Source organism: Lytechinus variegatus, chromosome 10 (genome assembly GCF_018143015.1).
Source record: "Lytechinus variegatus isolate NC3 chromosome 10, Lvar_3.0, whole genome shotgun sequence".
NCBI lineage: Eukaryota > Metazoa > Echinodermata > Echinoidea > Temnopleuroida > Toxopneustidae > Lytechinus > Lytechinus variegatus.
Genome location: NC_054749.1, coordinates 35,039,030 through 35,061,579, shown reverse-complemented (window position 1 = coordinate 35,061,579; position 22,550 = coordinate 35,039,030). Strand labels below are relative to the sequence as shown.

Below are 22,550 nucleotides of genomic sequence, written 5' to 3'. Positions count from 1 at the left end.
ATATTATTTCAGCCAGAAGAACTCCTTTAATGAATCACGTCGTTCTTATTAGAATTTGGTCATTAATAATGTACCATGCCAGTCATCCAGTACTGTATTCATGGTAACGAAATAAATATGTATAGAGTGACCGATTACGTTAATTTCACAACAAAAATTACCCATTTTCTGAAATATATCGGATGGGAATAGATGTATCATTGGAGTAATAACTGATACCGACTTGATTGTGTGGACGTACCATTGTCATTATGACTGATACCGAATAAATGCGTTTGAAGATTAAAATAGTCCATCCATCTTTTTTTTCTGATCAATCAATGTAGGCTTTCCTATATTTAGCTCCCAAATAATATTGAGTGTTTGCATGCTGATTGGTACATTACACGTATACACATGGGTGTCGATCACGGGGGGGGGGGGGGATATATCCCCCCAATATTTCAAGTGGGGGGGATGGCCTGTATTATCATCCCCCCAATAATTTAGGGTAGAAAAATTATAATAATGATGATGAAAAAATGAAAAGTTTGATCATGATGATTATAGTATGCCATCAATCAGTTTGTTTCCCTCGCAATTTGTGTATATTGTTATTAAATAAAAACATTCTTTTTCAGGACTATTAAACAGATGGGTGGAGGTTCAAGATGAAAAAGAATGAAAATTTTATGTATCTGATATTTTTTAACACATGACATAAAAGGACCCCAACGAAAATCAACTTTTGTTGATAGGGTGTTCCATCCCACCAGTGGTGAATAAATTAATTTAAATAAATCATTAACTCAAAAGGGTGGAAAAACAAACGGGAGTAAAAGGGTGGCAAGATAAATAAAGGAATGACGGTAAGCCCGATGGCGCACGAGAAGCCACACAGGTTGTAATTTGTGCTAGTCTTAATTGGTCCGAATCTGCATTTTATCATCATGCATTAAGAAGAATAAAGATATTGCCAGTCAGGCTAGATTTAAGAGAATAGTTGTATACACAGAGGCGTCGATCCTGGGTGGGGGGGGGGGGGGGCAGGGGGCGATCGCCCCACCAATGAAAATATTGGGGGGCAAACATATCGTTTTGCCCCACCCCCCAATAATTCCGCATGTGCAACTACAAAATAAAATAAGATTGTAATGCTACACTGAAATCAGCAAGCGAGATTGAGATACCAACTCGATTTTGATTTAAAATCGTGCTCAAAATGTCTGCTTTTCAGATTGGAATATAAAAATTTTCAGCTCGCGCTTCGCATCATGTACCAAAACCCATACTTTTCATGATTATATAGGTGAATATAATGTCCCGTTTTCAATTCTTAACCTCAAAAGAACTTTGATTTTGCAATAATCGTTTGTTGGATATATATCTTCCATTAAAGTGTCCTTTTTTCCAGATCAATATATCAAAATTTTCAGCTCGCGCTCGCATCTATTGTTCTTCTAGATACCCATCTTAATCATTGGTACCAAAAATGCTTAGAATATCAAGCTTTCAGGTCAGAATATAAAGAAATTTCAGCTCGCTCTCTAGTGAGATACATGTATCGACCCTCCTCATGAGTTACTACAAACAAACCTAAACAGGTACATTTTTCCTGTTTTCATGTCATACTAAAAAAATTTAGCTCGCGCTTCGCGCTCACATTGTTGGTGAAGGTGAGATATGTGTCTCTTTCTCATGAGTTTTATATATATATATATATATATATATATATATATATATATATATATTGTGATCGAGCGCCTTTGGAACGTTGATTCATAATTTTGCCCCACCCCATCTGAAAAATGGATCGACGCCCCTGTGTATACATCATGCTCAATAAACAGATCACTATGTACATGGTCCAGTCAATTTTTGTCATTTTTTTTCTCGGTATGAGTTGAGAATAGGCTTACTTGTAACACAAATTGAATTTTCAAAAAAAATTATACAAGTATAGTACACTACAACAATGAAGGAATTTCCAAGAACACAGTGCATATCAACCACTCCCAAATGTCCTAACTTGTGATTTTAGTGGGGGTAATGTTGAAATATCCCCATCCACAAGAACATTTGTGTCAATCATCCCCCAACCAAGAATACCGATCGACACCCATGCGTATACAACATTGAGGCCTGTAAATTTGCCTCAATATTCGGTGCTTAAAATAGCAGACCGATAATGTTGCAAGAAACACCAAATGCTTAATTTAGAATTTCAGAACAAAAATGTGAATACAATGCCCTTTGTCCCACAGCGAAGTGATAAGAATACATGAACTGTTGTATGTGTTTACACATCATATATCATTTACATCATCTTATATACAATAACCATTAGATTATCTTTTTGATATTATTTATAGTAATATTTATAATATCTCGAAAATACTGCGGAGCATGAAGAATAATATAATTCTATAAAAATCTATTCCCCTCTTTTTCATTATGTACATGGAGCAGCGTGCATTATAAATAGATCACAGACATAATATCGGATGAATTGCTTTTGCGAATATATAATCTTATATAATATCTTACTGTTTTGGATGAAAGGAAGACTTATATACAAAATGTTTCGTTCTTATTCAAACGGAACATAAGGTTGAAAATTAGGGTATTTAAATTTTAAATCCATCTAAACGAAATTCTGATATGAAAAAAGAGAAACAAGCATCAACATCGAATACATTTTTACACAATATAAAGAAAATGATATCATATTTCATTGCTTTCCCTTTCCTTTTCTCCTTTTTTCCCTTGGTAGTGAAAACTTTTTATATAGGTATTGCATCTATACGCTGACCTTGGCCAATGGATCCACGTACTGATACTGGAATATCCTTTTTATTCCTATCCTATTTTAGGGGATCATGGGGTGAAATTTTTGGGAGTGATGGCAAGTGCCCTTAGCCCCCATCGATACGCCAGTGATGCTGAGTACTGATAATGGAATAATTCCTTTCATTTTTCCCTTTTCGGCCTTCTAAGAAAGAATTTTTCTACATAATTACCCTTTTTAGGTACATTTCCAACTTTCAAAATTTCATCTTACATAATATAGTTTAGCTGTTCAAAAGAAAATGGTATACAAAATTAAAGGGCTCGGGGGCTTTTTCACTGAAAAAATATCCTGCTGCAGTCACGAATGAATACAAAATGATTAGTTGTTCATAAAGGTTTTAACTAATTTTTGTCAATCCATTCAAGTAACATGAGCCATAAATCACAAGCCATCACTATGTCTGGAAAATAAAATCCCTTTTTAATAACTAGGAGATTGCAATATCACAGATTTTGACTTATTGGTATATATTTTTTTTAAAGAATGATATCACTGGACATTTAATTCATAAGGAAACATTCTTAAAGGTAAACTTTTGTATTGTTGAAACATGTTCCCTCCCCATTATCAGTTTAACCCTCTTTGCATACACATAATTATACCCTCACACAAATGCATACACATAAAAAACTGTGGTGTTAACCGGTGTACATAGAGGACGACACCCGTTATTTTAGACCGGTGTTAAATTGGTGGTGTTAGTTTTACACCTATAGGTGTTATTACAACACCTATCTTTTGTGTTATGTTCAATCTCTAGGGTGTTATTTTAACACCTCAGGGTGTGGTCCTCTATTAACACCAATTGGTGTCAGTTTTAACACCACAGTTTTTACAGTGTACGAAAAGCCGCTGCACATAATTATCCACCCCCGCACACATTATCAACATGATCAACTGCTAAACCATAGCTATTACCCATTATGATACATAATCTTCCCTTGAAATACACTTATATTCAACAGTGCCCATCGTCTTAAATGTCGGAAATAGTCAGGTCCATAAAGAGCAGGGCCATCATGATGGAAAGTAGATCTGTTCGACATCACAGTGAATAATGCAACGTTACATCATAATCTTCCATATTAATTAATTGGCAATGTCAGAAGAAAGATGCACACATAATAGCTCTTCCAGCGAAGCTAATGTAAAATGAACCTTCTCAAAACATTAGACTGGGGTACAGGGTTAATGTCTTCAAAACGTTTCGCTGAAGATGATTTCACTTCAATGAGCTGAATATCCCCCAGAAATTTGAATTCCCATCTGCAGCCTTGTCCCCGCCACCACCCTCACCACCAGCCGTCTGCGCATTTCCATGTCCATTCGCTGTCATGACAACCCCTCCAGTCTTCGATGAATCCACTGACACGTACGGGATGCTCCGCGCCGAACCACTGTCGCCCGACGACGCCATCGACGCTATACCCGAGTCGGAGGACGACGGCGAATCCCTTCTCAAGTTCGTTACCGATTCGTCCGGTATCGTGGCTGACGATGGTGTTGCTTTACTCTTGACTTCATAAGAGCCTTTGTTCTGGGTTGACCGGCGGAAGAGCCCTAGACGACCAGTGATACCGGCAGAAGGCAGTTCTTGTGTTGGTAGTCCATATTGCTGGTTGTTTGATCCCTTTTTCTTTGCTGGTTTGCGTTTAGGAGCAACCTCAATTGGATTTTTACTGTTTGCTCTTTCAGCAGCCTTAAAATGAAAGAAGAGAAAGACAATAACCTTTTACCAATGCAAACCGGCAATGCCAAGCAAATGAACATTACAACAGGGTGAAAAGCTGAGAAGAATATTGGCCTATTATTAATACAACGAAATGGAATTTATCCCCCCCCCCTTTATCGAATTGCTGATGATAATATGAATTTAAAAGATAATTGACAATTGCATGTTTATTAAAAGGTAGTGCCTCCCATTTACATCACCTGGGTCGAGTGCAGCACAATTTGGTATTTTTCTTGCTGAAGGAAAACAGATGGTCTGGATTCAAACCCATCTCCATCCATTGTAAAGAAAAGGATCAGAACCACTTGACCACGACGCACCCGTTCCTTTAAATTCTGGATCAATACACAGGTGTCTTACCTGATACTGGCTGCTAAAGTCTTTAAAGAGCTTGAAGAAGTTGATTGGTTCGACATGGTCTCCGTTCTCACCAAACATCTTGGTAGTGTAGTGGTAGATCTCTTCCATCTTCTTGAAACCTTCAGAGAGTGCATGGATGGTGTCTGCAGCACCCACATAGAACTGGTGGACAGAGCTGTCAAGGATAAACGCTTCATGACAAGGATTTCACCGAAGATGGCTCAAGGGGGACGCAGAAACTTGATATGATTGTTATGATGACGATGATTACAAGAGGAAAGAAAGGGTATGATAAATTGCAGCTATTCATGCGTTTCTGACTTCCTTATATGCTGATTTATAAAGCTAAAAGAATATGATCTAAGACTTTGAAACAAATGGAAGAAATGGAAGAAATGGTCGTGGGTATCAAGCAGAGCAAATCAAATACATAACATCCACAAAACATCTATAGAGCAATGTGCTATGTCTTATTCATTTCAAAGTGATTGAATAACTTTAAGACTAAATAACTTAATGTATATAAGAGTCTGATTTAACAAAGGATATTCCAATAATAGGATTGTCCATCTGTCGTTCTCGTTCAAACTTGGCAAGTTCCAGGCCCTTACGTAATCCTTGGATATCCATAGTCAGCGCTTCAAGAGATCCTGTTAATGATGAACAGATAGGAATCATTGATCAGGGCCTTTTTCACAGAAATATACTTTGCGTCTCTATGTGACTCCAAATCGATTTTTTTTAAAATGAAGACCAAACCTAAGGAATCAAAATAATGTAGACATTTATCCCCTTCACATGGAATCCGTTTCGTAAAGACTTACAACATTACTAGTGTAACTTTGTCATTATTGTAACAACCTGATTGTGATTGGCTAAAGAGGCAAGAAACATGTGCAAGACTAGACTGGAAAATATCGATTGATCATTATTGTCTAACAAGTTGTTTAACTTCATTCTCCTCACAACATATTGCGATGAACATTCATATTTTCAAGGAATGTTCAAGAAAAAATGTATTCAACATGTAGAAAGATATACCTGACTTGAGATCGTCGAATTGGAGGTCGTTGTACCAATCCTTGATTTCTGGGTAGCATCGGTTGACCGCTTCAACAAGGTAATGAAGGAAGTTATGACTACGATCTGATGATTTCACGAACGTCAACTGGTCAAACACAGAAAAAGAATGCATGGTTTGTGAAGGTTAGACGAATAAAATAATTGTAGACAACACCGATTACATCGAGTATTCGATTATTAATAAGGAATTGGAAGATGATAATTGCTCGAAACTATTTGCCAGTATTCAAAGCAATTAACGAGTCCGTAACGATCGTTTCCGTGACGATGATGTTCGTCCTTCGCTTGAAAAACGATCACACTTTTAGAAATTCCTGTGGACTCGAAGATGGCTGAATAGCACATTTTTTGGCCGAAAGTGTCTATAGCAGGAGTATTCAAAGTCTAAATTATCGGACAAATCTTTATTCCATGAACAATTACATCGTTAAAAATTCTCCAGACGAATGTTACACTATAATTATTTTTAAAGACTCTTTGGTGTTTCTATTCTCTATGTGATAATTTTGGCAAGAAGACTTCACATTTTTTAAGGCAGGCTGATTCATCATCAACATCATCTGCCGAATTTATCTTATTAATCTACTGTATAAATAGTAATACTTACCCTTTGTAGAGATTCAAGTTTGAATCCTATGGCTGGTCCTCTCTTACTGCTGTTCATGTAGTTACCGAAAGCAAGAACAATCTGAGGGATAAATTCAACATAATCATTAATGAAGTACATGTATAATCATTAATGAAGATATTAGTTTGCCAGTTATTTTCCATGCACATTCAATCAATATGAGGATTCTGCAAACAAGATGAAGGCGAAAAGAACGAAAAAAAATCAGATAAAAAATGATCTGCCCTGGCATCAATCTGAAGACGCATTATCGAGCATTATTTTAACACTTTGCACGCTGAATTAATTTTTGGGGATAAAAATGACGATTGTTTCCATGTAATTTTCTTAAATTCAAGCAATCCATATTGCACCATTCATACTTAATATTATTATGTAGATGTTATCCAAGAGCTGTTGTATTTTATTAGCTTATCTAATTTGAAGTTAGGGGACAAAACTAATTATTACAATTGTTGATTGCAATTGTAAGAATGTGCAAAATTGCAACATCAGCGCGCGCAAATTCATTTATGTCATCCCATCTTTTATGTCACCCCCTAGGCCCTACCCGTCTCGCAAAATAACCCATCAGCTCTCCATGTGTTTCTCCCCCTCTAGGTGGGTGTTTCATAAAGCTGTTCGTAAGATACAAATGACTTTACGCACGACTGGTGATTCTTTCTTGTGCTGTGTGATATCCCTATGTAATTGAGCTATGACCTAAGAACATGTTCCAGTCGTGCGTAAAGCTGTTCGTAACTTTACGAACAGCTTTATGAAACACCCACCAGTGTCCATCCTCATTTCCATCCTTTCCACCTTACATTATCTCTCGTGTATTCTCCGATCATTCGTATATCTCTATGTCTTCAGTAATACAGATTTATATCAACCACACTGATTAGCTCTAGCAAGGAAATTATTTTTTTAAATATCTCCAAAGGACACAAAATTGTGAACTTTGTTGCACGATTTTATGTCATTTTGTTGTTGTTATGTTTGTGTGAATTTTTCAATAATCCACTAAAGAAAAATAGTCATGAAAAATAAGGAAGTATTTTTATCATTCTTACCTCGAGTAATTTCTTGAGTTTCCCGCTCGTGACGATTGAATCACAGGCTTTTACTATTGCTTCAATTTCCTGAAATATGAAACAGAATCACTTAAGGTAAACTGTTCTTGTTTCTGATATTAAACAGAAACTATATAGAACGTTGTAGATTATTGGATTGATAAATCTATCTTTATTTCAAAACAAAAATATGCAGGAATAATTATGCTTAAAATAAGGAAACGTATGTTACCATGATGATTGATCTAAATGGCAAAAGGATCGTGATAAACTCGCTATCACGTATGGCTATAACTCAATAATCTATGGGAGTGAAGGAGACAGATTATCTTAAAGAAGGTTATCTGAAATTAGAAATCATATTTTCATATTCAGCGAATGTAAAGCAAATAACGCCAGAAATTATGACATGTTTAATTTTCAATGAAAATATTTAAATTCATCCAAACAAAATGATAGACAATGCTGATAATACTGACGACAAATAAAACTGGTTTGATGCGATTTTTCTTGATTATTAAAGCTGGTGAACTTTTTAAACTCTTAACTAAATTTTGAAAAGATGACTTACTGGTTTGAGCGTGACGACTAAGTCACTGTAGATACCCATAAAGGTCATTAACCTCAACTTAGATTCGTATCGGTCCACTCTCGCCATCTATAGTGAGGAAAAAATGTAGCATTAGTACAGATTTGTGAATTTTCTGCATTCATATCCAAATTTGCACGCCCAACTCAAAATATAATGCAATTCATACTTTGAAGAGCAGAACCATACTATCTTTTCCAATGTAGATTGCATTATAACATAATCAGTCATGTCAGCAAATTATTTTTTAAACTAAATAAAGTTAGAATATAAATGGTTTTATAATTAGTTAAAGAGAATGGATTATTCTTCTGATTTATTTTCATGATAACAATTAAGGCGTATGCGTCATTTTATGAATAGAAACGAGATATATTTGATTTAGAAGTTAAAAAAAATGCAACAAGAGGCGTCAATCAACTGATTTTATCAATACAGGTGGGTGTTTCATAAAGCTGTTCGTAAAGTTACGCACTACTTTACGCACGACTGGTACATGTTCTTAGGTCATGACTCAATTACATAGGGATATCAGATAGCACAAGAAAGGATCACCAGTCGTGCGTAAATTCATTCGCATCTTACGAACAGCTTTATGAAACACCCACCAGAACATGCATCGAACAATGAATACTGAGCAGTATTTGACTATCATTTTGCTGCCTATGTATATGGAATTATAGATCGATAAATATGTTGATGACAATACCTGGAACATAAACTGTTCAGCCTCTCCCATATCTTCATAGTTATCTGCATTCTCTGCAAGTTTCTTCAGCTGGAGATAGAAACAATAAAAGTTTGTTTCTACATTTCAGTGCCAATTTCCAAGACGAGTGCGTGCATTCTAAAATTTATTTGCATACAATTACGGTAGTATTCATCTAACAATTTCTAGGGGTGAGTGTGGCAACATTCGGACCTATCGACCCTAAAAATCGTTAACATAACCTTAACTATGATCTTTGGATACTCAATGTTTGATTTATTCAAACCTCGTACAGTTTACCTCGGGTAACTATAATCATGAAAAAAAATCAGATAAGTCAATGAGGTCTCAGACATTATAACAGAAAATTTGAGATAATCAAAACAATGAAAACAGTATTTTGTAATAAATGGAAAGTTACCTCGTCCTTTGTTGGCACAAAGTTAAGAAGCAGTTCAGCGTATTCTCCAGGAACACCAGTGATGTCACACCGATCAACGAAACCACGGATATCCTTCGGGGATAGCGCTATCCGACGCTGGGTAATTACTGAAAACATATACAGAAATAATTATCAATTAATAGGACAAAAATATTGCCATGGTGATAATACTTAGCAGAGAATCGGAGGCATAGAGAAAGTAGAGGTATTGATATGGTCTCCTAATATCAATAAGGAAATAATTGCTCGAATAGATAAATCACAAAAGAAATAGTCCGTATATGGATGTTGCTTTTCTTATTTTGAGATATTATCTTTCAGCGCTACAGGGTCTTTCATGACTAGTTTGATTATTCTCTTTTTTTTTAGACAAAATACCACGTTATTGGGGTCTAATTAACTCCATAAGGAGAGTAACATTAACAACATTTGAACAACTATGTAAATTTGGAAGACCTGAGGATTATATCAAGAGAAACCGGACATGGTGGCTCAGTGGTAGAGCGTCCGCCTCATGAACGGGAGGTCGTGGGATCGATCATCGGCCGAGTTATACCAAAGACTTATAAAAATGGGACCTTCTGCCTTCTTGCTAGGTGCTCCGCATTTAGAATGTAGAATGCATAACATTATATAACATATAATGTTATGCAGGGCCCGCTGATAGAGCAGTTTCCTAACTGAAGTGGCTACCCTGGGTAAATAAAACGTTATTATTAGATAAGTAAGTTAATATCTTACTAAGATTCTTGGCGCGATTGTTGTCTACCACTCTGATCTTCTGGGCTTGTTTCTCTTGTAATCGTCGGAGTTTCTCCATCGTCGCTGTCGTTGCCGAGGTTTCCTTCAACCGGAAATGATTCTCAAAATCCTCAAAGTCCATCTCGTCGTAAACATTCTCGTCATCCAAAACCTTCACAGGAATGTATGGAGAAAACGCCAAATATGGTTAACTTCAAAACTTCCAAAAGACGCTATGACACGTTTGTAATTTCAGAGAGAATGATTGAATCTGGTCTGTGTCAGTTTGTGATGAAAACATTAAATCAGGAGATAAAAGAAAACTCGAAATATTCTTTTCAAAGGCATGGCAGCAATATTTACTGACAGGCTTCTTGTTAATATTATATAACAAAAAGTAATATTTTGTTTGATTACATTGGGGCCGTCATGTATTGGGTCCGTGCAGTGCGGTGTATTGTAATGAGATTTCCATACAATTTCGACGCTAAAGTATATCATGTTAATAAGAATTACGTAACCATTGTCATGGCATCTTTGAAAGACAAACTTGATATCAGAAGGGGAGTTGACTCTATAATGTTATAGTTTTATACTTGATTTTATTGAACGGCACTTTTCACGTGTTATAAAAATAATTCATATGCTACATATCTCATTATCATATAACCATGCGTTTTACAGCTTTTGTAAGTAAACATTTCATATTCATAGTTAAGAAATTTGACGTTGTACTTAATGTTTATAATAATTTGATATGAAGAATATTCAAAAGCCATAAGGATTTATGAATATTCAAAAGTCATTTAGGAGCTGGTAAAAAGTTAGCCACTAAAAAACTCGGCTGCATTTAGACGAATGACAGTTGACTATTATGAACTTTATTTTCTGTATTGTTCGATTACCTTAAAGATTGTGTTTCCCGGTGTAGTGATTGTATTCCAATTTAACATTGGCAGTGCATGTTTGGACATCAATCGGTTACGGTTCTTCCTCACTGAAATAAAATAGATATCACATTTTATTACATGACTCGGAACTTCAAGAATTTAAGCAAAGTTTCTTGAAGACATCAAAACAAAGTCAGAGGCGGGGCCACATTGGTACAAGGGACAAACGTCTCTATGATCTGATGATCATCATGATATTTCAAGAATAGAAGAAAAAATACATAAAAGAGTAGCAGGAGAAGTAGCGAGGGTGCAAAATTTTTAATTTTGGTCGCTGAAAATTAGAAATTAGATACATATAGTACCAACCAACAAATCAATCAATCAATCAAATAAACAATCAAAGAAAAATAGGGCCACATTGCCTCCCATATATCAATTTAACCGGGAGCCACCCTGTTCGATATGATTATACAAATACATCAATTCTCAATGTGTAAAACAAATTTGTAGACATGACTTATACTCACCTGTACCGATAAGAGGTGGAGGTAGGGGTACACCGGGGGCTCCTGGTACTGTACTAGGTGGTAGATCGGGAGGGGCAGGTGGGGGTGTAGGAGGGGGTGGGGCTTTGGCCTTCTTCGATGCGGCGGGCTTGGAAATGACAACTGAAAAGGTGTTTGAAGAAGTAAAAAATATTTTATTGAGGATTAAATAGAAATATAAAATCTTAAATGTCTTGTTTGATAATGCTCCATTATTTACACCCTTCGTGTAATGGTTTTTGTGCTTCGTTTCCTTAATTTTTGTTCAGACACATTTATTTTCAAAAGTTTTCCAAAGGAACTTTCCAAACCCAATATCACAATTGCCATTATATTCACAGTAAAACCACTGTTCAAAATTCATTCAACACTGTTATATGAATCGCATACTAGCTGTTTAACCCTTTAAACAACTGTGCTTAATTTTCTAAGAATTTAATATCAAATTTCATTTCTAAGGTCACTTCTTTAAACAGTTTAAACAACTACTGTAAGATTCAAATAGTAAACTGCATTATTATCATTTTTAAACTGCGATTTTACTTGAGATATTGAAATGTTAATCATATTATGCGTTATGACATGATACGATTTGTTTTAGTTTTAAAATTTTGTTCATTGGATGTGCATTTTTATTTTGTTTTGAGAAACATTTTGTCAATCGGCTATCAAGCTGCAATATATATATCTTATTTATTTATTTCTTTCTTTCTTTCAGTCATTCATTCAATTACTGATTAAATTTATATAGGAAACCTTTCACAATTTTTTTGAAAAAAAAAATATATATATTGTAAATTATGTAATTTATTTTTTCCAGAAGAGAAAATCCTCATTAAACAAAAGTAAACTTATAACTCACTTTCCTTCTTCTTTTCACCGATAACAGATTTCTTTCTTTCTAGTTTTCTTTCTCCTGTTTTCTGTGGTTCGATGATGACAGTCACTTCATCACCCTCCTGTTCGGGTTCTAGAGGTTTCATCAAATTATCAAAGTTACGAAATTGTTTCTCCGCATGCTGACCGGTCTTCTTCGTGTATTCCCGCTATACATGAACCAAACAGAGCATTTGAAGTAGTATTTATTATAAAAGTGATATTTATTTTGTTAGATCGTCACAGTGATCGTTCTATATATATCTTATCAATATGCCTCAATTTTCTTAAATTTATTCAACTTGTTTATTATTCAGGTTCTTAATTTTCTATTCCATATAATTGCGTACCGTCACACGGTGCAGCACATATTTTTGTGAATGTATTGGAAAAGAGCATATGGGTAAATACTGTTATACGGGGCTTGGTCACTTTGCAAAATCCTGAAATGTCCTCAACATTATTAATGACTAAATGAGAATATATTTCTAGTGGGAACATGGGGGAAAGAGCTTCATCTTACCGTCAATTTTTCAATAGTGTCTTGAAGTTCGTTGACCCTGTCTCTGTAATCATCTGACCTAGCAACGAGCTGCAATTCAGAGGAGCAAAATTATATCAAAGATCAATATATTTCATTTTGCTAATTATGGAGAAATGTTAAACAAGCATTGAGATATATATAAGAAACACCTCATTTAATTGTTACCCTACAACTTGTAAAGTTGAAATTAAAAAAAAAAATCAGTATCATTATACATAAATCATTTTGAGTTATTGATATTTACAATAAAGGTGGGAAAGAAGGTGAAACTTACATCTAGAATTTTGGTTTGTAATGCTTTGTTCTCAGCCTCGTAGTCTGTCATTCTAGACCCTTGTCTGTCAACCTGTACAATAAGATACAAAGATATAGGTTCACGTTTTGAACTCACACAACTTATGGCGTTCGCAGTGCTGAACATGATCAGCAGAATAATAGCAAATGTTTGATCGAGGACACTTGCCATAATGACTAGGAAATCAAATACAATTATGGACGGGAAGTGGGCAAACGTCCTATGTTCATTCCTATGGGACCATTATCAAAGCTGTATGGCATCGAATGTTGATCATTATTCTTCCGATCTGAAAAAAAATCTTTCTAGTTTATGTATCATCAAGAAACAATAATAAAGATAACAAAAAAGTATTTTGTATGTTTTATACACTCTTAAAAAGGATTGGTCAAAATGACCAATCTGTTGGTTAATATGTGTCCGACCGATAAAATTGGTCAATATAAACCAAAATTTTTGTCGATTTAAACCAATAATTTGGTTGATTTTGACCAATTTTATCGCACGGACACATATTAACCAACAGATTGGTCATTTTGACCAATCCTTTTTTAGAGTGTAGTTAATCTTACTATTTCATTTTTTTCTAGCAAGCGTAATTTTCAACTGAAGTTTAAACTGGAAAGCAATATCAATTTCACTATTTCATAGAGTTAAAATGCTAAAAAAACATACCTCTTTTCTGAGTAGAGCATTCCTTGTTTCTATGGTCGTTAGGTTCTCTTGAAGTCTCTGAATACTGACATAACGACTGTGCCACGCGTCTAATTCTAGTTTGATTGAAGGAGGTAGCTCACCTTCTAGACGATACAACTACAGACGAAAGATGATAAGGAGAGGATAAAGTAGAGTAAAAAAATAATAAGATTTCGATTTTTAGAAAGCTCTGAATAACATCATTCTAAATAATCAAGTCAATGGTTGCAAGAGGTACACAGCAAAAACTGTGGTGTTAACCGGTGTACATAGAGGACCACACCAGTTATTTTAAACCAGTGTAAAATTGGTGGTGTTAGTATTACACCTATAGGTGTTATTACAACACCTTTTGTTGTTACATTTACACTCTTTGGTGTTATGTTTAATCTCTAGGGTGTAATTTTAACACCTCAGGGTGTGGTCCTCTATTAACACCAATTTGTGTCAGTTTTAACACCGCAGTTATTACAGTGTACTGGCCATGAGAGTCTCAGCTTTTCTTCTTTTTGAGGGGGAGTCACACAAAACTCAAAAGTAAAATTTGATAAATGAAGAAAGAAATGATGGGGCGAATAATGAGACTACATATAACAGCAAATTGAATTTATCATAATAGGCTTACTCATTAACGTATATGAGATGCGAAACAAATTTATGTCATATTCATATTGAACCTTAATTACAATCGTTTACTTTAAATCAAGATGCAAATATAGACTGGAAAGAAGTTGTTTTTATACAGTTTGAATGAAATAAAGGAAGAAGAGTGATAAATATCAAAAGCAGAAGAATATTTACCCTTTCTAGTTTAATTGGATTAAATTCAGCCATCTCTAGCTCATACTGCAGGTAAACCCGTTTGTTCATGTCTGTTGTGGAGCTGAGCATTGTGTTGATAAACCGAAGACATATCGTCTAGAATATGAAGAGATAGATAAGAAAAAAGATTATACAGTTATAACCATCATGAGAATCGAGGAATATAAATGTACAAGGAAAATTGCAAACTATGATCACATTTGGAAAGTTTTGATTAAAACCTAAAAAAACGATATCAAAGTTCAATTTCAAGCATAATTCGTTTTTTTTATTCAAACATCAAAACGGCATTCAAAAATGCGATTTACAAAGTTGCATTGAAATATATGATGGTTCGATCCTGACGAAAGCAACATTTGTTTTCATGAAGTGTCATCAAACTTAATAAGACCTTCATAGCAGCTACAAGACATTACAGAAAGAATGAAATTCTTTTTTAGAAATGGAATCAGATTAAATTCATTTAAATTTGATTTGATTCAATTAAATCAAATTTATCCATATTGCATCAATTGAAGATGAGAATACTTACCACCAGTTCAACTCTTGATTTCTCAAGGAACATCATTTGTGTGATGGCATGAAATCGAACCTTCTCATTTAACTTCTTTCTGAAGGCACTCAAAGCTGTTAGCACTCGATTCAGACCGTCTCTGGATTCACAAACTGCGATCAAAACCTGAAACAAGAGGAAGAAACGCATCACAACCGAATGAATATAATTATTAGTGGACATGACTGCTGGGAGAGCATAAATGCTAGCTAGTTATCAACCAGAGGACCTTTGGATTAACATCCACTCCGAAGGACGAGGTAACAGATGTGTTAAAGGGCCAAATAAAAGTCCGGATTGGCCCGGGTCGTTGGATTGCGAGACCGCCAGGTCGGTAAAATGCCCAGTCAAAATGTTTAATATTTGTGATCACTCTTCTACATATTTTGAATTGCAATTTATTTTTTAATTATACATAAGCTGCGTGATACCAAAGACAAATTAAAATATATTTAGACCCCGTGATTTCCATTTTTGGGGGTCTACCTATAACCTCAATAATACATCGAATCAGTAGAAAAATTGAAATATGGCGAAATCATTCTCTTTTCAACTTCATTTGTGGTATGCATAAACTTCGTCAGCTGTGAATACTTAACTTACCATGAAAGCATAAAGTCTAGCTGATAATGACCTGCTGATTATACATGATGTAATGATTTCTAAGACATCATCTCCTTTTATTATGATAGAAAGCCCCTCCTGTTAACATGAATAAGGAAGGAAAGAAAACAATGCAACATGAAGTTTAATAATACTTTATGTTATTGCTGCTGAATGAATTAGATGGTCACATTTATGATTTCGTGTTAAAATTGAAGATCCAATATCCTTCTCAAATTAATGGGATTTGAATCAAATCAAGGTCGACTTAGTTTAATGGCCAGTCAAACTAAATTTAATTCAAATAACATACATTTGTTTTTTTAATATTGGATAATAATTTTTTTTTCAAGACATTGCATCATTTAGAATCCAATGCTCGGTTGGTCACTATAACAATGTTCTGCTTCGATCTGTATTTTATTGATAACAACAATAACAACAACAAAACAATAATAATGATGAGTAACGATAGAGGAATTACCTTGTCTTCGGATATTTTCCGCAGGCAGTTCATTGCGTCTGATTCTTCCATCTATAACACAGGTAAATTTAACAATAATCATCATAATAAAACAACATAAGATAATAATTATCCATTTCAGGCTCATGTCCACCGCGAAATAGGCTGGTTTAGACAAGAAAAATATGAACAAGCATTTGTTGTTTATCCCATACGATAAACTCAAATCAAGTCATTTCGTGAAGAAAATGAGATGTCAAAAAGTAACGGATGGGAACATAGGGCAAAAAGTAATGCACTTCAAAGTCACTATGCAATATGAATTTGAAGATCTTGAAGAAGAAAAAAAAAACAAGCCAAATCAAAGAATATGTTCTGACGTAAGTATTAAAGTAACTGCCCGGTTTAGCAAGATTCTGGCTAAAAAAAACCTTTATCTGTCAATATTTTGTTTTCTTCAAAATCAGGCATTGGTATTCTCTCGTGTAGAGATTTTAGTCCTTGCAAGAGAAAAGGGTACTCCCATTGAAAAGTCAACCCCCCTCTCTCCTTGTTCCTATACAACTATTATTAAATTCGTAATAAATTTACTGTTGTGCGTTTGATGTTTTCAAGGAGCTTGAGTTGTTTCTTATCGAGTGTTGATGTACGGCTTGGTGGCTGGATCGAAGCTGAGTTGTTAGCATTATGTTGACTCCTATCCCTCTCAATAAGGGTTTGGGTTTGACTCAAGAACTTGGCAAGAAGGAGGACACCACCTACTTTATCTGCGATAAAAGCTTTGAGGAAACTGCAGAAAGCGTGGGGCGGCAAATAAAAAAAAAGTGAAAATACAGTTATTTCGAAATTGCACACACAAAATAAATTCACAATATCTTTATTTTGGTCGTGCCAGCTTTCAGTGGGATACTTTTGGGTCTACGAGAGTATTTCCCCCTATTTTTGGAGCTATTTGACATTGTATAGCCCTCACCTTCAATACATATTTCCTTTCTCCATTGCCCTCATTATTCTCTTCTGTCATTAGCATTGTACTCATTATTATTTTATAATTTCACGAAATTATTCATTTATTATTACTTATATCTTTACATGCCGAGTTTGATATTAAATCAAATGCAAATGAAATATATCAATACACGACTGAGTAGAGACCAGGGATGGCTGAAAGAAACTCTTTAAGAAAACTTATGACGTAGAATACAGAAATTCAAATTTAATGAAGGTTAGACGAAAAACAATCAAACAAAGTGTACTATGAATACTTATTAAATCTTGCAGGCTTCTCTTCTTAATTCTCTTTTTCTTAAAAAAATCTTTGAAAATTTTATTTTCTCAAGAAAACTAAATTTCATTTCGACTTGTGCAATAATATATTACAGTATAATCCGACATGTATTTTGAAAAAAAGATATACAAACGCAATTGTACGGAAACAAAACCCTGAATAGTCATGAACCCTTGAAATAACATGAGAATTCATTGAAGGTAGTTTGGGGCTACTTGAAGTTATTACACGGTTGAAAAAACCCCACTTGTTCGTAGGTGGATTTCGCCTAAACTTCATGAATATCGTTCTCTCATTTCTGCTTTAATTAAAACCATAATCATAACAAAATATTTCCTTCATTATAACAGATTCTCCCACACTAGTCATTGTTTACCCATAATTAGAGGCAGTAGGAACCAACATTTTGTCGGACTCACTCTGTCTTGGCTGAATGCAGATCTTCTTTGAGGTCCTCGATGACCTCCTTGACGGGGGCAAGGGCCTTCACCATCTTCTTCCACGATGACTTCTTCATGGTTGCCTCTTGATGGATTGTCGGGTCGATGTGGCCTTCCAGCTGCGTCTTGTAATACTTTACATCGTGCAACGACGACTTCAACGACGGCTTCATCGTGGAGTTGGTGGAGAGAAGAGAAAAGGTTAATTGATGAGTTATCAAAGGGTGACGAGATGGCCTAATCCGATTTGAATGGATATCTACACAGCAAAAACCTTATGTTACATAGAGGAACGCACCAGTTATTTTACACCGGTGTTAAATTGGTGGTGTTAGTTTTACACCTATAGGTGTTATTACAACACCTATGGTTGTTACATTTACACTCTTTGGTGTTATGTTCAATCTCTAGGGTGTTATTTTAACACCTCAGGGTGTGGTCCTCTATTCACACCAATTGGTGTCAGTTTTAACACCACAGTTTTTACAGTGTAATAAGATATAGGCCTATTATAATAAAACTGAATAGTAGGAATGACAAGCAAGGCCCTGCGAACAATTTTTTTTTGACTGGAGTGCTGATGTAAATTTGACAAGCAAAAAAAGGGGGGGGTCTTACTACAAAATGAAGGTTATTCTGGCTCCGAGAAATTTGATAAGCAAAAAAAAGGGGGTGTCTCAATACAAAATGAAGGTTATTCTGGCTCCAAGAAATTTGATAAGCAAAAAAAAAGGGGGTGTCTCAATACAAAATGAAGGGTATTCTGGCTCCGAGAAATTTGATAAGCAAAAAAAAAGGGGGTGTCTCAATACAAAATGAAGGTTATTCTGGCTCCAAGAAATTTGATAAGCAACAAAAAAAAAACATACAAATCCAAAATATAGGTCATTATGGCTATATTTATCCACATTTAATACTTACATAATTCCAGGGGAACGGTTTTCAAAGTGGGGGGGGGGGCTGAGCCAAAAGTGTGGGGGGGGGGGCTGAACATGCTAAAAATCACAATTGTATGGTAATTTTTGCGTTTTTGTACACGGTTTTGGAAAAAAGTGGGGGGCTGAAGCCCCCCAGCCCCCCCCCCCCCCCCGGTTCCGCGGCCCCTGATGACAAGTATCTGTCATTTTCTTGTCAGGATCTATATAAAAATCATGTCAAGTGTTCCATCGGTATTGATGGGTGGGTGATTTTATCAAGTAAAACGGAGGTGAATTCCTTCGGAACTGTTCATTGTTTGCAATTATAAATGATAGCAATCTTTGTCGATTATGGTAAAATACTTTTCTACCATCATTAATCTACTGAATCAAGTTATAGATAGATCAATGAATTTCAAATAATGATCTTGAATTCGCTTATAGTGGATTTCGCTCTCACTGAAACATTGTTCATATTAATATAAAAAAAACAACTTATATTTACCATTTCTCATACGGTCTTAGCTTCTAATTCGGAGAAATAGCTCATGTTTGACATTAAGGTAAGAAGTTTGGGGGCCGCTTAAAATCGCAGTCCCAATCCAAATAATGTTATATTTTAAGTCCCACACGCCCGCCACAGGCCTAGCCATGTGGCGGATTTATGCGTTGTGTATTACTGACAGAGAAGGGTGCCAAGTACATGTATTTTGCAAAATTAATTTAAAAAATAGTTATTACAAAATTAATAGCCTAAAAGTTTTAACCAAGAGGTAAACATACTTCATGATTAATTAAAATGCATTAAAAAAATATCACATTATTAGTTTTGGGGTATTATCCAGAGAGTGCTCACCCCTATATATATATATATATATCATATTTCTCTAATATTTTATTATGTGTGTATTTTGCTGAAAATATATAGCAAAGTGTGTGTAATCGATACATTTTTGTTAATCGATTCCCTTAAATTTCTATTTTTTTTTAAAATTGTATCTGTACCGAATATATAACTTTTATCCTGCTTTTAATTGCAGTATTGTCACATTTTTATTTATAATATTGACGTTATCATTGCTATTATCATCATACTCATTCATTGCATTCGATCGTACTAAGCACATATAAAAAGATGATTTGCTCATAAACGTACCAAGCTTAATAAAATAGTGTAATTTGTATGTTCACCTTGTATCATGGATTCTAATGTGTAAGTAGCCTTGTTATATTGATTACATACCACAATTGAAAATGATTTATAATCAATAAACTTTTTTTTTCAAACGAAAGTATGACTAAATAACGATGTGCAAGAGGCAGTCACATACCTGGAGTAGGGAATATTTGCAAATGTAATCGATTATAATTACGGGGTACCTAAAAATGGCTGACTCTTTAATTTTCCTTCTGTTTATTCCCAAATCCAATCAAAAGGTCAATTGATATACCGCCTTTCTCTTTCGGTTACAAAGCGCTGAGCACCATGTTTGGGCCACTAAAACAATAATTAGACACCTCAGAATAGTTAGATAAGATACCTCAGAATAGGAAGCTTAGTTACGTTTTCAAAGTGTTTTTTCGAAATGGAAATTTCTAATTTTATGATTTCTATTTCTTTATTTTTTATTTCCGATTTATTACCTTGCATTTTGTAATCGTGCAATGTGTTTTGTATTTAAATTTTCAATTCTTCATTTTACTATCATCTCATATTAATAAAAAGGAAATCATACTTCAAATGTGATATTTTATATTAATAAATTGTTTAACTATATTCTTCACTAATTTTTTACAATATTTTTAATGCAATTCAATAATACGTTGCATTTTTGATTTGTAATGATTTATGAATCATTCAATTCAAAATCAAAGTGATGGAACATTGTAAAATATAATAATTCAATATCAACAAAACACTTCACAAAAACAAATAATTATTCATTTCAATAATACAAATAATCGTACAAAATGTCATGGTATTAACACATTCATATACAGTGGATTAATTCAGTAACAAAAATTAACCATTTATAACCAATATTAATTCACAAAATCATACAATAGTTATGCATAAATTTATTGCTCAACATTGATTACGCTGAATGAACTGTAACGGTTCTTATTTTTTTATTGTATATTTTTTGTATATTTCATCCAATCTTTCATTTTTTTTTTAGTCTTCCGCACAATTTAGTTATTTAAAGATCTTTATTTATTTTGTTCTCCGTCCTTGCAACACTAAGGCCCTACCAGCTGAGGAAGTCTGGTTTGACAGAAGCCATTGTCTACCAAGCTAATGCTAAAACAATAAAAGCCACCTCATCTGACGATTCTTTTTTTTTTTTAATTAGTAATCGATTACAAGTTATTGTTCATTAGTTGTAATAAAAAAGGTAGGTCCTGATTAATTTTCGTTTCATTATTGTCTTTATTATGACAATAAACATTAGATGTATAAGAAATAATGTCATGTTATTATCAACATATAAATTCATTTATTTTATTATTATTCTACATTTTTTAAACTTATCTATTAGCTCATCATCGTCCAATTAGTCACATTTGAGGGGGGGGGGGGGGTTACAGGGGAAATTTGTCAACCGAATTAGTGTTCATTACTAGTTGTTCAATATGCAAGCTTAACAGCTCACAAGATCTGGGGATATGGTTTCAATGCCTCGTCGTAGCATCTGTGTTCCTTTTTAAAAATATTTTAATAGCTATTTGTATCTACTGAGCATTGCTTTGACATTCTGTAAACTAAGTACGTGTCAGTATCCAGATCACTTTACAATATATTTAAGACAACACAAAAAATCAATTAATTTGATTTGAACAAAAAATAAATTAGCAGGTTCATAAATTCAAATGATGGCGACGAGTGCACAAAAAAATCTTACATGCGAAGTGAAGGATCCTCAGGCATACACGATCATGAGATGATTGCAATTTGAACTTCGTCATATATTGATATGTGATCAAAATATGTGCATGGTTGCAATAAAGCTGATATTTATTTACATTAGCATCCATTTCAATAATATGCATACATATAATTATTTTTTTTAATACTTAAAAGACGATGTGAAGGAGATCATACGTTTAAGGGGGAAAACGTAAGGGTAATCGCATGTATAATGATTCGGGTAACAAAATGTGATCGATTACAAAATGCATTCACACAAAAAATCTATGCTTGCTATTTATTTTATTACTATTTCGTTTTCTCTTCTTTTTTATTCTTAATCATAATAATTGTACAATATTTCATTCGATTATTGGTCGATACTGACACAATTTCTCTTAGTCTGTGTCACAAAGTTTTATATGTATACCTATTATACTAGTAGTGAATGTATCATTTTTCTAAAGAAAAAAAAAGTGTTAGGACAAAACTGCCCATTTCTAAGTATTGAAGAAGTAACCATTGTTGTAATTGTTAA

At 34.3% G+C, this 22,550-nt stretch overlaps 1 protein-coding gene across 4 annotated transcripts in view; it reads right to left on the bottom strand.

The window, feature by feature from the left end:
- Window positions 1–3,675: 3,675 nt before the first annotated feature.
- LOC121422520 (formin-like protein 3) overlaps window positions 3,676–22,550 on the bottom strand; it is a 52,832-nt gene continuing 33,957 nt past the window's right edge. For all 4 annotated transcript variants that reach the window (XM_041617647.1, XM_041617648.1, XM_041617650.1 and 1 more), the window contains 22 exons: window positions 18,167–18,354; window positions 17,051–17,249; window positions 16,481–16,531; window positions 15,997–16,095; window positions 15,373–15,519; window positions 14,820–14,936; window positions 13,998–14,135; window positions 13,302–13,373; window positions 13,007–13,075; window positions 12,470–12,653; window positions 11,590–11,730; window positions 11,075–11,166; window positions 10,170–10,341; window positions 9,408–9,535; window positions 8,987–9,055; window positions 8,260–8,346; window positions 7,689–7,757; window positions 6,613–6,693; window positions 5,964–6,090; window positions 5,472–5,572; window positions 4,923–5,087; window positions 3,676–4,529 (listed from right to left, as the gene is read on the bottom strand). In XM_041617647.1, coding sequence (XP_041473581.1) covers window positions 4,053–4,529; window positions 4,923–5,087; window positions 5,472–5,572; window positions 5,964–6,090; window positions 6,613–6,693; window positions 7,689–7,757; window positions 8,260–8,346; window positions 8,987–9,055; window positions 9,408–9,535; window positions 10,170–10,341; window positions 11,075–11,166; window positions 11,590–11,730; window positions 12,470–12,653; window positions 13,007–13,075; window positions 13,302–13,373; window positions 13,998–14,135; window positions 14,820–14,936; window positions 15,373–15,519; window positions 15,997–16,095; window positions 16,481–16,531; window positions 17,051–17,249; window positions 18,167–18,354 — 2,973 coding nt within the window. In that variant the 3' untranslated portion in view covers window positions 3,676–4,052. The remainder of the gene's footprint in view (window positions 4,530–4,922; window positions 5,088–5,471; window positions 5,573–5,963; window positions 6,091–6,612; window positions 6,694–7,688; window positions 7,758–8,259; window positions 8,347–8,986; window positions 9,056–9,407; window positions 9,536–10,169; window positions 10,342–11,074; window positions 11,167–11,589; window positions 11,731–12,469; window positions 12,654–13,006; window positions 13,076–13,301; window positions 13,374–13,997; window positions 14,136–14,819; window positions 14,937–15,372; window positions 15,520–15,996; window positions 16,096–16,480; window positions 16,532–17,050; window positions 17,250–18,166; window positions 18,355–22,550) is intronic.